At 37.1% G+C, this 17,589-nt stretch overlaps 1 protein-coding gene across 7 annotated transcripts in view; it reads right to left on the bottom strand.

Moving 5' to 3' along the window:
• SNTG1 (syntrophin gamma 1) overlaps positions 1-17,589 on the bottom strand; it is a 707,225-nt gene that overhangs the window by 77,758 nt on the left and 611,878 nt on the right. For all 7 annotated transcript variants that reach the window (XM_084773017.1, XM_084773015.1, XM_084773016.1 and 4 more), the window contains one exon: positions 1,071-1,187. In XM_084773017.1, the coding sequence (XP_084629143.1) occupies positions 1,071-1,187 (117 nt within the window). The remainder of the gene's footprint in view (positions 1-1,070; positions 1,188-17,589) is intronic.

Below are 17,589 nucleotides of genomic sequence, written 5' to 3'. Positions count from 1 at the left end.
ATCTGGCAGAACATTCAGTATGTTGGTTATGATGCAAGGAAGCTAGGTCATAAAGGGACATGAACTTCCATGGAGTATTAATATCCCAATTTCATCTATTTCTCTATTTCCTGACTGCCATGATGTAAACTTCCTCCTCTGGCATATGCTATAGCCATGCTGCACTCTGCTGCTCTAGCCTGGAAAGTAGCCTAGGCCACATGATCAGGGACTAAGTCTTCTGACACTGTGAGACAAGATAAGCATTTTTTTTTCCTTAGTGACTTATCTAGTTACATGATTTTTACAGCAGGGAAAAACTTAATGTATTTCCCCAGAATATATTTCTCTTTCCCCCAAGAGTGATATAATTTCATTTAAACTTTTTTTTAGGGGATTTTTATATTTTCCATTCTTTTATTGTGCTACAGTAGCTTGTTTTGAGGTGCAGTCTCACTTTTTACGTCTGTCCAGCCTCTAACACCTGGTTTTCTTGCCTCAATCTCTCAAACACAGGGATTGCAGGCATGGCCCATCATACCTGCCTTTCACTGTGAAGTTTTAACATCATAGAATTGGACTTAATATACCTACTTAATTTTTGAGATTTTTACTTCTTATGTGTCAGTGTAAATTAAAAAACAAGTGAAAAACTAAATGATGATAATGAATCGCTCAAAATAAAGACTAAGAACTCTCAAAGCACCCACAAATACAAAATGATTACAATACTCAAAATACAGAATAAAAATTTAAACATCTTACTCTACCTATCACAATTTTTTTTTACCTTTTCATCCAATTTATTAAATACCTTGATATATATTTGGGGACATTTCTTAAACCCTTTCCCACGTCTTCATGAAAATTTTTAACCATATTAAGATTTGCTCCCTTTATCAGGTTCTTAGGCAAAAATGGCATCTACTTTCCTCAAAGCTTCACCTTTTGCAAAATATTTTAAACAGTCTAACAATTTCCTAAATGTCCTGTGTCTTTTTCAGGATGCATTGACATTTAGGTGTCTCTCAGGGGATGTCACTCTGCTACCAACAGATCTGAGAACTCAAACATTGGACACAAACACTTACTGGAGGTGACAGGAACCTGTAAAGACAAGAACCCCTCAGAGCAAGAAACACGGGTGTGTACACTCGGTCCTGGAGGGATTCCTGCTCCCGCGCTTCACACCAGCCCATGTAGACTATCTGTAAGGAAAGGAAGTGCTATTAACTGCCAAACTACACTTTACATAATATAGTCTCTTTTTGTGTCTTATGCTGATATAATTTCATGTGAGATTGCCTACTCGGTCTATGCCAAAGTGCGCTAAACCAGCCTTCCCCTCACTAGTGGCTATGAACTGCTGAGAAGATCATCTCTACAGAGTTTTCATGTGTTGCCTTATTCTAATAGGTATGACTTACTTTCCCTCTCACATCCTTTCTCTCTTCCTGCTGTTAAACATATTTATTTATAACAGACTATTAACTATTAACTCACCTCTTCTTTTCCCAATTAGTTATATTTATTATTCCTGAATGTTCTCAATATACAAAACATTCACGTGAGAAATGAAAGCCTTTTCCTGCTAGCCTATCCACTAGAATGAAGACTCTCATCCTCTGAACTTCACAAGATGAGATGGTGAAGGCCTTCATTATGAACATTGACGAGACTCCTATTTTACACATCAAGTTGCAATGACTAATAACCACTTTGGGTCCTGTTTACCAGAAAAGATCAATTTCTAAGGGAAAGTCGTGTGCTATACAGTGTTCCTCATGCTCCACCATTTAATTGCTATGAACTCAAACATACAAATTGTGTTAAATATTACAGTTTTGAAATATGATTCACAAGACATTTTATAGATTCCATATGCAAAGACACTTACGTCACATGTTTTATATTTTGTTTGCTGATTTTCAGACACTGATTCCTCAGTCTCGTTGTTTACTATAATACCCACTAGGAGCAATGAAATATGAAACATATGACAAAGTTCGCCAGGGTTAGTGTCCATTGCATCCTGCTCAACATGTAATGATGAGCAGAGCTAGATCTCAGCACAGCCCTCATTCCCATTTAGCTGCTAACACCACACTACCGGCTCATCCCAGAAGACGAGGTCCTTCTCATGTCCACACTGGCTTTGATGTTGTTTGTATACAGCATACCAAGGTATCAATTGAAGAGTAAAGACATAAGGATCTCCACAAACATGGACCCCCCACTCACACACTGATGATATTTGCTTCCCACTGCATTATTTTTACAGTCTAAAATAAACTGGTTTGCCCATTAACTCACTCTATAAAATAACCCACTTGTATTTATAAAGTTTCTAATTTAACAACTTTAGAAATTGTGATTTATATATTCCCTCTAACGTATTAATGTTTTGAAATTTATACTGTAAATAACTCTTCATAGACTTTCCAGTAATTAAATAAATCATAATAAAGTTGTGCCTTATTCTGGTAGCCAAATTTGATAATGGGTGAGAATTTTCCAGGTATTACTAGTTATGAACACTTAAAGATGGATAGCAGTGGATGCTTGGAATCTGGCAGGCTAGGAAAGGACCTTAGTGAAGATGCAGCCACAGTGGAAGTAGACCTCATGGGTCATGGAGAGAAGTAAAAGCTCAGTATCATGTGGTGGGCTCAGAATCCTTGAAGAGGGGCTCCTGGTGATGGTGCAGTTCAGTTGCAGGGGAAATCCCAGCATTTTAGAGATTGCCAGAACCAATGATGACTGCAAAAGACAACAGAAACTGGAGCGGAGCCAGCTGGTGACACAAGCTATGTGTTCTGTAGAGGGAAGAGTCAGAGAAGTGGTCCAGGCCCTTCAGAGCACTGGTGATCATGAGAGGGTTCCAGGTGTCAAGCAGTGAACTTTTTACCCTTGTCAATTTTAGCTTTTCTTTCATTCGGGTGTGGCCATGTCCTGATTGAGGCCACTTGTAACAAGAAGTTGTGTACTTAGTTTTTATTTCACAGGAGCCCTCTGTAAATAGACTGGAATTTTAGAGAGACTTTGGAATCTCAGAATTTTCGGGGAGTTTTTGGTATGTTTTGGGGGCATCTATATATGTTAGACAGGCTTTGAACTTCGAAATGGGATTTAGATATTTTAAAGATATTTTAAAATGTTTGAATTTTTAAGGATTATGGAAGTCTTAAATGTTGAAATTTTTTATATTGTGATATTAATAATTAGTATGAGATGTTAGGAATTAACAAGAGAGTAAAGAATATTTATTAAGAGTAACATATTTGTGCCAAGTTGAGAAAGGGTTGATTTTCTTGATTAGGTTTTTGTCAACTTGACACAAGCTACAGTCGTTTGAGAAGAGAGAACCTCATTTGTGGAAATGCCCTTGCCTCGGCTTGTGGACAAACCTGTGGGGCACTTTCTTGATTAATGATTGATATGGAAGGGGCTGGTCCACTGTGCATAATACTACCTCTGGTACAGGAAAACTGGCTGAGAGGCTCTGGGGGGCAAACACTACTCTGGGACATCTGCCTTGAGGTCCTCCTCTGACTTCTTTTAATGATGAAATGTGATGTGAAACTTTAAGAGGAAATCAGCCCTTTCTCATTGAGATGTGTTGGGTCATGTATTTTATCACATCATATAAAACTTATAAATGGGTATACTAGTTTATTTATATCAGAATGATTGAGTTATAATAAAAGAAGCAGATTATCAGGTTCTATGTTTGGTATTTTTACATTAAACTATTCAGAAAATCCAGCAATCTTAGTTGTTTTAGGTGACAGGGAAAGGTGACTGGGATTAAAGTTCTCGTCTCTTAACAGAGTATTAGAAATAGACAGAGAGTCCCTAGCCTTATGGGCACTTACACCCATGTTACCTATGAATCTAAACATGGGTCTTCTTTTGCCACACAGCAGTAACATTAGGGCATAGTGCAGCATCCTCACAAGTAGATGACAAAACTTTTGCCTTAGCAACAGTGCTGGGGTAGAAGGCATCAGGCTTGTGACTGAGTCCAGGCATAAGCTAGAGAGCAGAAAAATTCAATCTGGTAACAGTTTGACGTGACCCTACATAATAGTTATGATGGAAGTCCTTTCATGATGGCACATCCATTCCCATACACTTTTATGTCATTTTTTCTGTGGATCACAAACATAAGTAAAGATATTATTAAATATTATGAAGTTTTAGGAATAAAAGAGAATAAAAAAGATGGTAGAACTGAAACTTTAGAAGTTGGTTTAGTAGAAGCATTCTAAAATGATGATCAGAGAGATCAAAGTGGATACTAAATAAATAAATGGGGTTTGAAAAGGATGTTTCAGTGAAAAGAATTAAGCCCTTAAAATCTAATTTCCAAGCGACAGGAGAAAAGGAAACAGGACACTCATAAAAGTGGTTGTACACAAAAGGGTTCTCAGACATATAGAAAGAGGTCAGTCCCCTAAGAACTATACATGGACAAAGGTATATCATCATAATTTTTCAGAATATTGGAGATAATACAAAAATAATAAAAATGGCCAAGAATCAGGAAAAGTTGTTACTTTTCTGTAGCAATAATGATGGAAACCAGGACCAAATACATGATAGGGAAATGTTCTAACAGTAAGCTTTATCAGAACTCAATTATCACATTGAAAGAAACAAAAGTTAAATTAATTACTGACTTCTAATTGGACACAAGACAAGATATTACATATCATATACTTCAATATAAGCAACAGAAAAGACCAGACACCCACTGTTCAATATGTGTACCAATTATTATTTAAGAGGAAACTTGGGTTTTTATATCACACAGGCCTGGAGAGTCTTGGAGAAGCCAGCACAGCAGTGTCCAGAGAGAAGAAAGGAGGCAAACCCAAAAAAGAAGGGAAGTGTCCCAGAGAAAGGAGCAAAACCAACATAAGGGATAAACAAGGTGTTAATGGATCAAAAGATTGTACTTTTGCTTCTAATTGCAGCAAAAATACAACATCAAAGTTAAAACAGCAGTTTGGTGATGATAATACAGTTGCATGGTATGTTGTAAAAATGACATCAGCAGCATTCAGCACATCTCAGCTGTCAAGTCCACATTCTGAAAGCCCTACCGAGCTGCTCAGTGAAGAATCCATCCTGGCACAATGCACTCTGAGTATTCTTACATTTTTAGAGGAGCATAAGTATTATTTAAATTGTAGTTGTAGAAAAAATAGATATAATAATAGAAGTAATAATAGAAAATAAAACAATAATTAAAATATGTGCACACGTTCATTTCAGATAAATAATAAAGTCAATGTAGCTCAATGGAACAGAATGTATTTTATGAGAAAATTCTCAAAAAAAATTGAGCAAGATGATGGGCAGCAGTGATTACATTAATATTTGCTATAACAGAAGCCAACTGATTTCCAATATTTGCCTCTGCAATAATATGTTGGTGTTACATATCTTTTTTGACTCAGGACACATTTTCTTTACACTTGTGACAAAGCAAATATAAGAAAATTCAAGAACCACAGTCACAACTGTGACAAACGCTCTAGAAACCTCTCAGGCTATTTTAATATGAAACCACTGAAGAAAACGGGGCAAAATGCCCAAATAAACAAAAGAAAATAACTAAAATATTTATCAATGCTGGTCAACATGAGAGAGAGAGAGAGAGAGAGAGAGAGAGAGAGAGAGAGAGAGAGAGAGAGAGAGAGAAATGGGACGTGTATACCAAAGAGGTGCAGTGTACCCAGCCCAAGATAAGACATTGGTGGCTCTGATAAGCATGTTCACACTGCATTTTTTGAGCAATAAATAAACAAAGCAACCAACAAAGAGAAACTTTTCTTTTGCTTATGGGGCACATCTAAACTGGAATACTAATACAAATAGAGTCCAAAAATAAGCTGCCACAGTGTTGCTCATATTAGAATTCTACACGGAGTAAAAAGCAGTTTTAGAAGGCAAGAGAATCATTCTTGGAGACAGTAGGATCACAGTTCCAATATGACATGGTAATGGGTAGGCTTCTCTTTCTTATGAAGCTCATTTAAATGGTATAAATTAAAAATCTTCAAAGAAAAATGACAAAGCAATAGTCAAACAGAGAAATCTTGTTTGTCACAATCTACCAGTTGACACATAAAGCTCAAAAATCATCAAGACACACATGTTAGTAAGTTATAAGTAGTTTCTTTTACCTAAAATGATGAACATTCAACAAAATATAGAACAAGGTGACTTCAGTTTTAGTGTAACCTTCAAGAAATTAGTAGATTCATATATAATCATTAAATCTTTGTATTTGGGTACTAGAAAACAGTCAAGTTACTTTCATCATTCAAATGCTCAGGTTGTGTTATAAGTAGAATTTGGAATTCACAAGGAAGTAGAAAGTCTTTCCTTGGCCAACTATATTAAAACCAAGCAACATGATATAGATGAAAGGGTAAATCACAAATGGAATGATAAAGCAATTTGAAGGAAAACAAACCAATAAAGAAACAAAATAGAACATAGCCTTTGGTTTCCGTTAGTCACCTGCTGCTGTTCATCAGATCTGAACTAAAGCATGGTTGATACACCCAGTGACATTGCATTGAAAAAAATCAATTTTACATTTCCCAGCAGGTATCCATTACAAATATTTTCTTGATTAGGGAGTGGGACTTTGCATCCACTGTCTTTTTTATAGCTGGAATTTTGTATGGATCATAGCTGTGCAGGTCTTCTCCTTGTTACCACAGTCTCCATGGGTTCATATGAGCATTCATCTTATTAGGTATTGAAGAAACTATTTCCTTGCAGTTTATCATCAGATGTGGCTTTTACAATCTTTCTGCCTCTTTTCCCCGTAGATCCCTGAGCTTTCAGATGGATGATTTGATGAAGACATTCCATTTAGGAATGAGTGCTCCAAAGATGCTCACTCTGCACATTGTAGAATTTTGGAGCTCTCTGTTGATTCCTACTTTTCTGGAAAGGCTGAGAAGAACTTAAAGAAATGTTCAATGTCCTTAGTCATCAGGGAGATGCAAATTAAAATGACTTTGGGATTCTATTTTACACCTATCAGAATGGCTAAGATAAAAAAACTCAAGTGCCAGCACATGCTGGTGAGGATGTGGAGAAAAAAGAACATCCATCCATTGCTGGTGGGAGCTCAAACTTGTACAACCACTTTGGATATCAGTCTGGCACTTTCTCAGAAATTTGAGAATAGCTTTGCCTCAAGGACCCAGCTATACCACCCAAACTATGCTCCACCATACAACAAAGACACTTCCTCAACTATGTTCATAGCAGCTTTACTCATAACAGCCAGAATCATAGCAGAGAGTTACCCACTATGCACATGATTTATCTAATCTCATGTTTTATGCAATTATCATGTCATTTCTTGGAGTGAGTTTTAAATTCTGTCAAAAAGTATTAGTTACTCCTATAACATTTGTACAAATATGGTAATAGTATGTTTTACAAAGTTATTTTTTAATGCAACATTTGTCTTTTATGGGTCTGAGTGACCTGATTCAGGATGTTTCTAATGTCATCCATTTACCTACAAATATTTTAATTTTGTTTTTCTTTTTTAAATACTTTTTATTTATTTATTCACTTTACATTGCTGTTGCGGTTCCTTCTCTCCTCTCCTCCAAATCCTGACCTCCCAACCACTTCCTCCTTTCCCTCTCCACTTCCTCTCTGAAAAGTGGAGTCCTCAGCCACAATCTCCCCTGACACACTCAAGTTGTATCAGAACTAAGCCATTCTCTTCCACTGAGGCCCAGAAATGCAGCTTAGCATGAAGAAGGTGATCCAAAAAGCAGGCAACAAGAGTCCATGTCACCTCATGTCACAGAAGGACTATGTTCATCCTCTCCAACTGAAGCCATACAAGGAAGCTCAGTAAGAGGAAAGGGAACCAAAGGCAGGGAAAAGAGTCACAGACAAGCCCTACTCCCATTATTAGGGGACCCACTTCATGACCATGCTGCACATCTGTTACATATGTGTAGGGGGTCTAGGTCCAAATCATTCAAGCTTATTGTCTGGTGGTTCAGTCTCTGTGAGCCCCATGGGCCCAGGTTAGTTTACTCTGTAGGTCTTCTTGTAGTGTCCTTTACTCACCAAGTGTAGCCTATTGTTTGACTGTAGGGCTCTGCATCTTTTTCCATCAGCTGCTAGATGAAGCCTCTCAGAAGTCAGTTATAATAGGCAGTGTCAGTAATAGTGTCCGAGCTTGGCTCTTTCCAGTAGACTGGGTCTCAAGTTGGTCCAGTCATTGCTTTGCCATCCCCCTCAATCCCTGCTCCTCTACATATTTTGTGGGAAGGACAATGTATGGATTGAAGGTTTTATGGGTGGGTTGGTGTCCCCCTCTCTCCTCGGAAGTTCTGCCTGGCTATAGGAGGTGGCTACTCCAGGATCCTTAACACCACTAAAGATAGGAGTCTCAGCTACTCCCCAGAACCTTCCCTGTCCCAGAGATGCTCTTCCAACCATTTCCCTTTTCTCTTTTGTTCCTACCCTTGCTCCCCACTTCCCACTTCCCCCTTTCTCCCACACATAATCCCCACTCCTTTGCTCTCCTTTGCCCCTCCCACAGAGCTTCCACCACCATCTACTTCAAATGTCTATTTTATTTCCACTTTTGAGTAAATTTGGGGATCCTCCTTTTTGCCCTATGGGGCTTCTTTAGATCTGCGGATTGTAGTACTACAGAGCAATAATAATAAAAACCACATGGTGTTGGCATGAAAACACACAGGTTAATCAGTGGAATCAAATACAGGACACAGAAATAAACTAACACATCTACAGACACCTGATTTTAGAAAAAGAAGTCAAAACCATACAATGGGAAAAAAGAAAGCATCTTCAATAAATAAATGGTGCTGGTGTAACTGGATGTCTGCATGTAGAAGAATGCAAAATAGATCCACATTTATCACTCTGCCCAAAACTCAAGTCCAAGTGTATCAAAGACCTCAATGTAAAACTGAATTCACAAACTCTATTAGATGAGAAGGTGGGACAAAGCCTTGAACTTAATTAACACAAGAGAGAAGTTCCTGAGCATAAAACCATCAAGCTCTAAGATCAACAATTAGTATATGTGACTTCATGAAACTGAAAAGCTTCAGCAAGGCAAACAACACCGTCAATAGGACAGAACGGCAGCCTACAGAATGGGAAAAGTTCTTTACCAACCGTCCAGGCGAGAGGGGGCTAATATCCAAAATATAGAAATAACTCAAGAAATAAACACAAATAAACCAATAACCTAATAAAAATAGGGTACAGAGTTAAACCGAGCATCAATCTCCTCTCTGTCTCTCTCTCTCTCTCTGTCTCTCTGTCTCTGTCTTTCTCTCTCTCTCTGTCTCTCTCTCTCTCTCTCTCTCTCTCTCTCTCTCTCTCTCTCTCTCTCTCTCTGTCTTTCTGTCTCTGTCTCTGTCTCTCTCTCTCTGTCTGTCTGTCTGTCTTTCGTTCTGTCTGTCTTTCTTTTTTTTTCTTTTTTTAATTTATTCTTGTTACATCTCAATGGTTATCCCATCTCTTGTATCCTCCCATTCTTCCCTCCCTCCCATTTTCCCCTTAATCCCCTCGCCTATGACTGTTCCTGAGGGGGATCACCTCCCCCTGTATGAAGAAGCTCAGGAATATACAAAAAATCAGATGAAAGAAATCAAAAAATCTGTCTGTCTTTCTCTCTGGCTTTTTCAGACAAGATTTCTCTGTGTAGTTCCAACTGTCCTGGACTCTCTTTGTAGACCATGCTAGCCTCAAACTCACAGGGATTCATTTCTCTCTGCCTCCTGAGTGCTGGGACTGAAGGCATGTACAACTGGTTGGATCTAAACTGAGAATTCTCAACGGAGGAAACTCTAATGATGAAGAACTTTTAAAAATACTCAACATCCTTAGTTGTCAGGGAAATGTCAATCAAAAGGGCTATGAGATTACATCTAAACGCGGTCAAAAAAGCTAAGACAAAAACTCTACTGTCAGCACATGCTGGTGAGGATATTGAGCAAGGAAAACACTCCTACATTGCTGGTGAAAGTGCAAATTTGTACAACCACTTTAGAAAAAAATATGGAGGGTTGTCAGAAAACTGGGAATAAATCTACCTCAAGACCCAGCTATATCTCACCTAAGTATATAGTCAAAAGATTCCACAAGGACACTTGTTAAACTATGTTCATAGCTGCTATATTCATAATAACCAGAAAGTGAAAACAACCTAGATGTCCCTCAACTGAAGAATGGGTAAAACACATGTGTTACACTTACAATGGAATACTACTCACCTATTAAAAATAAATGCATCAGGCAATTTACAGTCAAATGAATGGAACTAGAAAATATCATCCTGAGTGAGGTAACCCAGGCCCAGAAAGACACCCATGGTATGTTCTCACTTCATTAATATTGTCTATTCTGACAAAGATAAGATAATATCTCAAAGTATATTGAAATGTGCATTTCCCTGATGGCTAAGGGTGTTGAATATTTCTTTGAAGATGCCTCAAACATAGATGTTTTATGTTTTAAGAACTTGTTAGATCTGTGCCTTTTTCTTTTGGTTTGTTTTTTTTTTTTCCTTTTCTAAATTATAATTTATTCAGATTATATCCTTATTGTTATCCCTCAATTCTATCTTCACATTCCCACCCCTGCCTGTTTTGCCCTATTACCCTCCCCTACATTTTTGACAGAAGAGGACCTCCTCCCCTACCATATGACCCCAGCTTATCAAGTCTCATCTGGATAGCCTGTTTCCCCTTCTTCTGTGTGCCTCCAGGCCTCCCCTCCAAAGGGAAGAGACCAAATTGGGGGCAGAAGAGTACAAGACAAAGTCAGTCCCAACTCAGATGCCTTAGTCATCAGAGAAATCAATTCCATCTTGCACCCCTAAGAATGGAAAAGATCAAAAGCTCAAATGACAGCAAATATAGGCAAGGATGAGGAGGAGAAAGGGGGACACTCCTCCATTGCTGATGGGAGTACAAATTTATACAACTACTTTGGAAATAAATCTGGTGCTTTCTAAGAGAATTGGGAATAGCGCTACCTCAAGACCCAGCTATACCACTTCTGTGCCTCATTTTTAATTCTGCTAGTTCTTTTGATTTTTAAAAAATTTCCTTATCTAATCTAGATATTAACCCAACATCAGATGTATAATTAGTAAATCTCTAGGGTGTCATGTTGTGTGAATGATGGTTTTCATTGTCATGCAGAACTTTTTAACTTCTTGAAGTCCCATTTATTTATTATTTTTAATTATATTTTATTAATTTATTCATATTACATCTCAATTGTTCTCCCATCCCTTATCCTCCCTCCCATTTCCTCTTACTCTCCTCCCCTATGACTGTGACTGAGGGGGACTTCCTCCCCCTGTATATGCTCATAGGGTATTAAGTCTCTTCTTGGTAAGTTGTTCTCCTTCCTCTGAGTGCCACCAGGCCTCCCCATCCAGGGGATGTGGTCAAATATGGGGCACCAGAGTTTGTGTGAAAGTCAGACCTCATTCTCTACTCAACTGTAAAGAATGTCCTGTCCATTGGCTAGATTTAGGTAGGGGTTCGAAGTTTACTGCATGTACTGTCCTTGGCTGGTGCCATAGTTTCAAGTTCCATTTATTAACATTTTTCTTAGTTCCGATGACATTGGTGTCCCACTCAGAAAGCCCTTTCCCAGGCCAATGAGCCCATGCCTATTTGCCCACTTTCTACCACATTCAAGTTATATTGAGGCCCTTTACTCATTTGCAGTTGAGTGTTGAGAAGGCTGACAGATATGGATCTACTTTCATTCTTTTAATGTGACCAATTGGTTTGAGCATTTGTTGATGAGATTATTTTTTATTCAGTGTGTATATTTTGCTTCTCTAAAAAAATCATGTGTGTGGAATTATGACTAGGTGTCAATTCTATTTCTGGGCTTATTCCAATACCACACTATTTTTGATTACTATAGATCTGGAATACAACTTCAATTCTAGGATGGTGAAATCTCCAGCAATTCTTTAATCAGTCAAAATTGTTTGGTTATCTTGCTTTGTGTGTGTTTGTGCATGTATGTGAGCATGTTTATTCTGTGCAGATTATTGTTGGAATTCTCATGGAGATTACATTGATTCTTTGTATTGCTTTTGATAAGATGACCATTTTCACAATGATGACAGTTATAGCAGGCAAATTAATAGCACTACCAACCTATATTTTAAAAGAAGCTGGAGCTATCTAATATTAGCAAATCAATAACATTCCTGAGAGCTCTATAAAAGAACAATTAATACAAAATAAATAAATAAATAAGTGGATAGAAATAATCTATCTCAGGGTCAAAAGAGAAACCAACAAAAATTAATATGAATAGTAAACCAAACCAATAGTTGATTCTTTGAAAAAAAAATCAACAACACAGACAAACCCTTAGCAAAATTAACCATAAACTACAAAGAAAATATTTAAATTAATAAAATTAGAAATAAAAATGGAGACATTATAAAAGACCCTGGGGAAATTCAGAATCATAAGGACAAAGCAAAATCTGTTATTTCATGAAACTGGAAGGCAAAAAAAAACAAAAAAAAAAACAAAAAAACAAACAAACAAAAAATGACTGAGTAATTTATTGGTGTATATAATCAAACAAAACTATACAAAATAAAATAATTATAGAGTTCTATAACATCTAGTAATATAACAGCAGCAATTAAAAGTTTTACAACTGAAAACATCCCAGAGCCAAAGGAATTCAGTGCAGAATTCTACTAAACCTTCAAAGAATAATATTAATGATCCTCAAGTTATTCTCAGAATCAAAAACCACAGACACATTTTGTAATTTTTTTAAGAAGTCATGGTTACCCTGACACAAAAACCAGCAAAGACACAATTAAATACAAGGTTTACTTCTAATGCTTTGAAAGTGCTACAGCAAGCTGTTTAGGAGAAATAAGTTATACAAATTAAATGTTAGTAGATTAAATCATTGCCATGTCAATTGCTAGTCTACTTTTACCAAGAATATACATTTTAGGTGCAGCAGATAGATATGACTCTATAGAAAGATAAAGTCCTCAAAAACCCAGAGACACACAGAATATAGCATTTTAAAATATTTGTACCACTTTAAAGATTAATTGACAATGAGACAGATTAACTCCTGGCAGCACCCAGCCTACCTCAAAAAGGATAATGAGCATCAAAGAACCTCTTTATGGAGATGACTTCAAATGTGGCAAACAAGCCACTCAGCAAGAGGTCCTCGTTTCTACCACAGACAGAATTCTGCCTAAAAAAAGGGAAAGCTTGGATGCGGGCAGAATCACTGGCCAAACTCTGCAAGACATGGTAAACAAGTCCTCAATAGTTCCTCCCTCACAAATATGTCTGTCAGATATATTGGCCCAGAAGACTGAAGAAGATGCTCCAATGTTATAGAGAGTTTTAGGTGACTATTCTGGTAGAAAACTGTCTATGCTATCTTTTCATTTGGAAAGCTACTAACCTGACTCTCGGCATACTCAAATAATCAAGTTTATTCCTTCTCAAGTCTCTGAGGGAGTTGAAGTCCAGGTAGCTTAGTTTTACAATGAAGCTTAATTGTTTAGGGGTTAAGATGTTTTTAGGTCTAGATAGGTGTTCTAAGTTGACAATGACAATATGTGATGGAGGTTGATTTACATTCAGAAATTTAGATGCACCAAGATAGGAAAGATGTCATCTTCAAGGCTGCCAAATACAATTAGCCAAAACACTAAGAATGTAACACTTATATAATTCCTGATTGTGTCATGATTCTTGTTGCTATAGGCAATCCATTGTATATATGTATAATAATACAAATGTATATGTAAAAAAATTTAAAAAATACAAATAACAAAAACACTACGGATGTAACATTTATATGATTCCTGATTGTTTTATGGTTCTTCTTGCTCTAAGTAGTTAAATAATATGTGTGTGTGTGTGTGTGTGTGTGTGTGTGTGTGTGTGTGTAATAATATAAATGTACATTTAACAAATATTTGTAAATAAAAGTGTGGTAATATAAAAAAATTATAGACCAATATATTTTACGAACATGGGTGCAAAAGTTCCCAATAAAATACTTCTAAGCCAAATGCATCAAGAACATATCAAAAACAATTTTCATCATGATTATTTTTATTTTATCCCAGAAACGGAAAGGTGGTCAACATATGTAAAACAAGAAAAATAACCCTCCGAATATGGAGATTGAAAGACAAAAACCAAATGAGCCGTCCTCTACCTAAAGGTCTAATTCTTTCACCAGACCAATCATCAAGAGCTCAGATCATCACAGCCTCCACATTTCCAAAATGGTAAAAATTAAGATTCCATGATGATCTCAAAGTGTGGAGTTAGTACTCTATAATACTCCACACATATCCATTAAAAGACTTTAAATTATAGAAGAAAATTTTCTTTTACATAAGGATATTAGTACCAAAGGTATAATGTACTTTGTGAGGAACTGAATTATATAAAGATTCACAGAAAAGTAGATATTTGCTTTAGAAAGAACATTAAAATCATATTTTATTGATAATATAATTTTGGATATAGAAAATACTAAATCTAAACAAACAATGTAATTTATTTATACATTTATTAATGTTTCTTGAATTAAAATTGTTAATTTGGCTAGGCATGGTGGCAAACGCCTTTAATCCCAGCAATCGGGAGGCAGAGCCAGGTGGATCACTGTGAGTTCGAGGCCAGCTTGGTCTACAAAGCAAATCCAGGACAGCCCAGGCTACACAGAGAAACTCTGTCTCAAAAAATAAATAAATAAATAAAATTGTTAATTCAAATAAATTATATTACTATGATCCTAAACAATACTAGAAAACTGGGAAATGTAATATCAGGCAACTAATGATAGGCACACACAAAAACTAAACGTAAGAAACAGAAAAGTAGCAAAGTGAGCAGTGGTATTAATGAGATAGTCTTGAGATAGTCTGAAAATTCAGAGCCTAGAAAACATGCAACCAAAGTTGGTAGCAAAGAAATGCTATTTAGAGGGCCTACTTCAATTAGAGAATGGTAAATGCTTTTCCCCTTGACAACTCCTGTTGTGTAGAAGCATGGCAGATGGTCTTCTGTTAGAGATAAGAATAGAAAGCAAGCTGACAGAGCTGGCTTGCAACACAATAGTGCTTTCTTTGTAAACAGACAGTATCCAGGGACCAAAGGCACCACTATGACATGAGCATCAATTCCTTCTGAAGATAGTGCTCTCTATTGTATCATTCTTTTCTTTTCCACCTTACAAAGATCTTATTATTATTCACTTTTGTTACACTGAGGGCTATACCTTCATATATGTACACACACACACACACACACACACACACACACACACACACACACACCTATAGTGAGTGTATAAAACTTGAATGTGTACTTTGATTACTAAAATGAAAGGCCTGTTTGTGTTAGCACCCTCCTATCATAGGCATTGTATTTCTTACATCCAAGGTGATTCCTGTACCTTTCAGTCTTCCATCGTCATATCTGACTTCCTGTCTTCTTGGAGCCATTACACTGATGATTTGTCTAATAATGGTCTTGATTTATGCTTCTTTTCCTTTTTATAATAATGCATTTATAAACACTGTAGTTCACTTTAATTAATTTATAAATATGTTTTATTATAAGTCTAATTCTTTCAACTAACATGTTCCATGAAATCATTCATGTTTCATGTAACTATAACTTAACTATCTAACTTGTATAATATTAAACCACAGATATTAGGATATTCAATACATAGAATATCTACAGGTGGATGTATAACTTCTTGATAGTTTCACACACTGGTGAGCAGTCAGGACTACTCAGCTTCTATAGGCTCTCTTGCATATGGGGCCCAGGGCCTCTACATGATTTTGAAAATACATGGATACCACATATATGAACTGCTAAACTCTCCCTTATATGAATGTTTACATTGTAGTACCTCTCCAAATTTTGACACTTCATCTTTTTAGCTACTATGGGAAAATATACACTGGAGTCATCTACCTCACAATCCAGTTATGCCACTCTTGGGCATATACCCAAAAGGTACTCCATCCTATCACAGGTACACTTTCTCAACTATGTTCATAGAGGGTTCATTCATAACAGTCAGAAAAAGAAAACAACCTAGATGTCCTTCAACCACAGACTAGATTTTAAAAATGTGATACATTTATGTAATGGAGGATTTACTCAGCTGCTAAAAAATGACATCATGAAATTGGCAGGCAAATGATGGAACTGGGAAAAATTATCCTGAGGTAGGTATTCTGAACCCAGAAATGTCAATATGAGCTGTTAAGTAAAGAAAAATCACAAGACAAACCCCAGACTCTGAATGAATAAGCAACAAGGAGGGATCTAGGGGGAACTTATGGATCTCCCTGGAAAGGGGAATTAGAACAGATTTTACGGATGAACAAGAGTTGGGTTTAGGGATGGAGATGGAAACAAGGCATCAGATTGCAGAGGAGGGGATGGAGAGAGGGAATACAGGGAGCGACAACTGGAATAGGGGGACGTTTGCTGGGGGATGTGGAAATGTACTACAGTGGAAACTTCCTGGAAACTATGAGAGTGACCTAGGACTCCTAGCAAGGATTTCTAGTAATGGGCGAAACAGATCCTGAACTGACTATCTTCGGTAACTTGACAAGGCTACCAATGGTAATATCTGGATATCAATCCTGACACAAAATCATTGATCTAAACCTCTAAGGTATTCTATGGCAATAGTGACTCAGTTTGTGAGAGTGGACAACCAATATCCATTCTAACTTGAGGCCAACACATGAAAGCAAATGCATGCCAAACCTTACCTGGATGGCCAGGAACCAGAAACTGGATAGCTCTGAGGCCGTGAGGTAACACCAAACATGGATGACAAAAATGAAAATGTCAATGGAATCATTCCTAATGATACTATGCCATATTCATAGATTGGTGCTTAGCCCAAGTGCCAGCTGATGGAAGCAGATGTAGAGACACACACCCAGATATTAAGCAGTGCTTGGGAACCCTGTGGATGACAGGGGCAAGAGGGGTTGAGGATACCAGGAGGGCATGGCCCACAGAATCAACTAATCAGAGCTCATAGGGGCTCACAGATATTGATACAGCCTACATGGGTCTTTGCTAGGTCCCAGGGCATCTGATCATGAATAGGAAGGATTAAAGACTCTCCAGACTGACCTTTGCATCTATTGTGACTTCAGACCTCAATGATTTTATAGAAGCTAAAGTGCTGACAAAGTATAATTTCATTTCAGGAGTGCCCATACTAGATGAAATTATTTTGAGTGAGGTACAGATGTGCAGAGTAAAATTGGCCCATATGATATGGCTTTCTGCCTGTAGTATGACAAGCCTTTTCATGAGGAGACACAACAAATATAACTAGTCATCCAAGAGAGGAAGCCTATGAAAGACCAAAGTATGAATCCCACCAAAGTGCTTCCTTTGCTTTGCCTTTTCCTCTCTTCTATGTTGTTCTCTGACTTTTCAGGAACTCTTTACTCTTATATCTGCCAAAACCTCTCCAATT

Source organism: Acomys minous (assembly GCF_964271855.1).
Source record: "Acomys minous genome assembly, chromosome: 1".
NCBI lineage: Eukaryota > Metazoa > Chordata > Mammalia > Rodentia > Muridae > Acomys > Acomys minous.
This window is presented reverse-complemented; position numbering and strand designations above follow the sequence as displayed.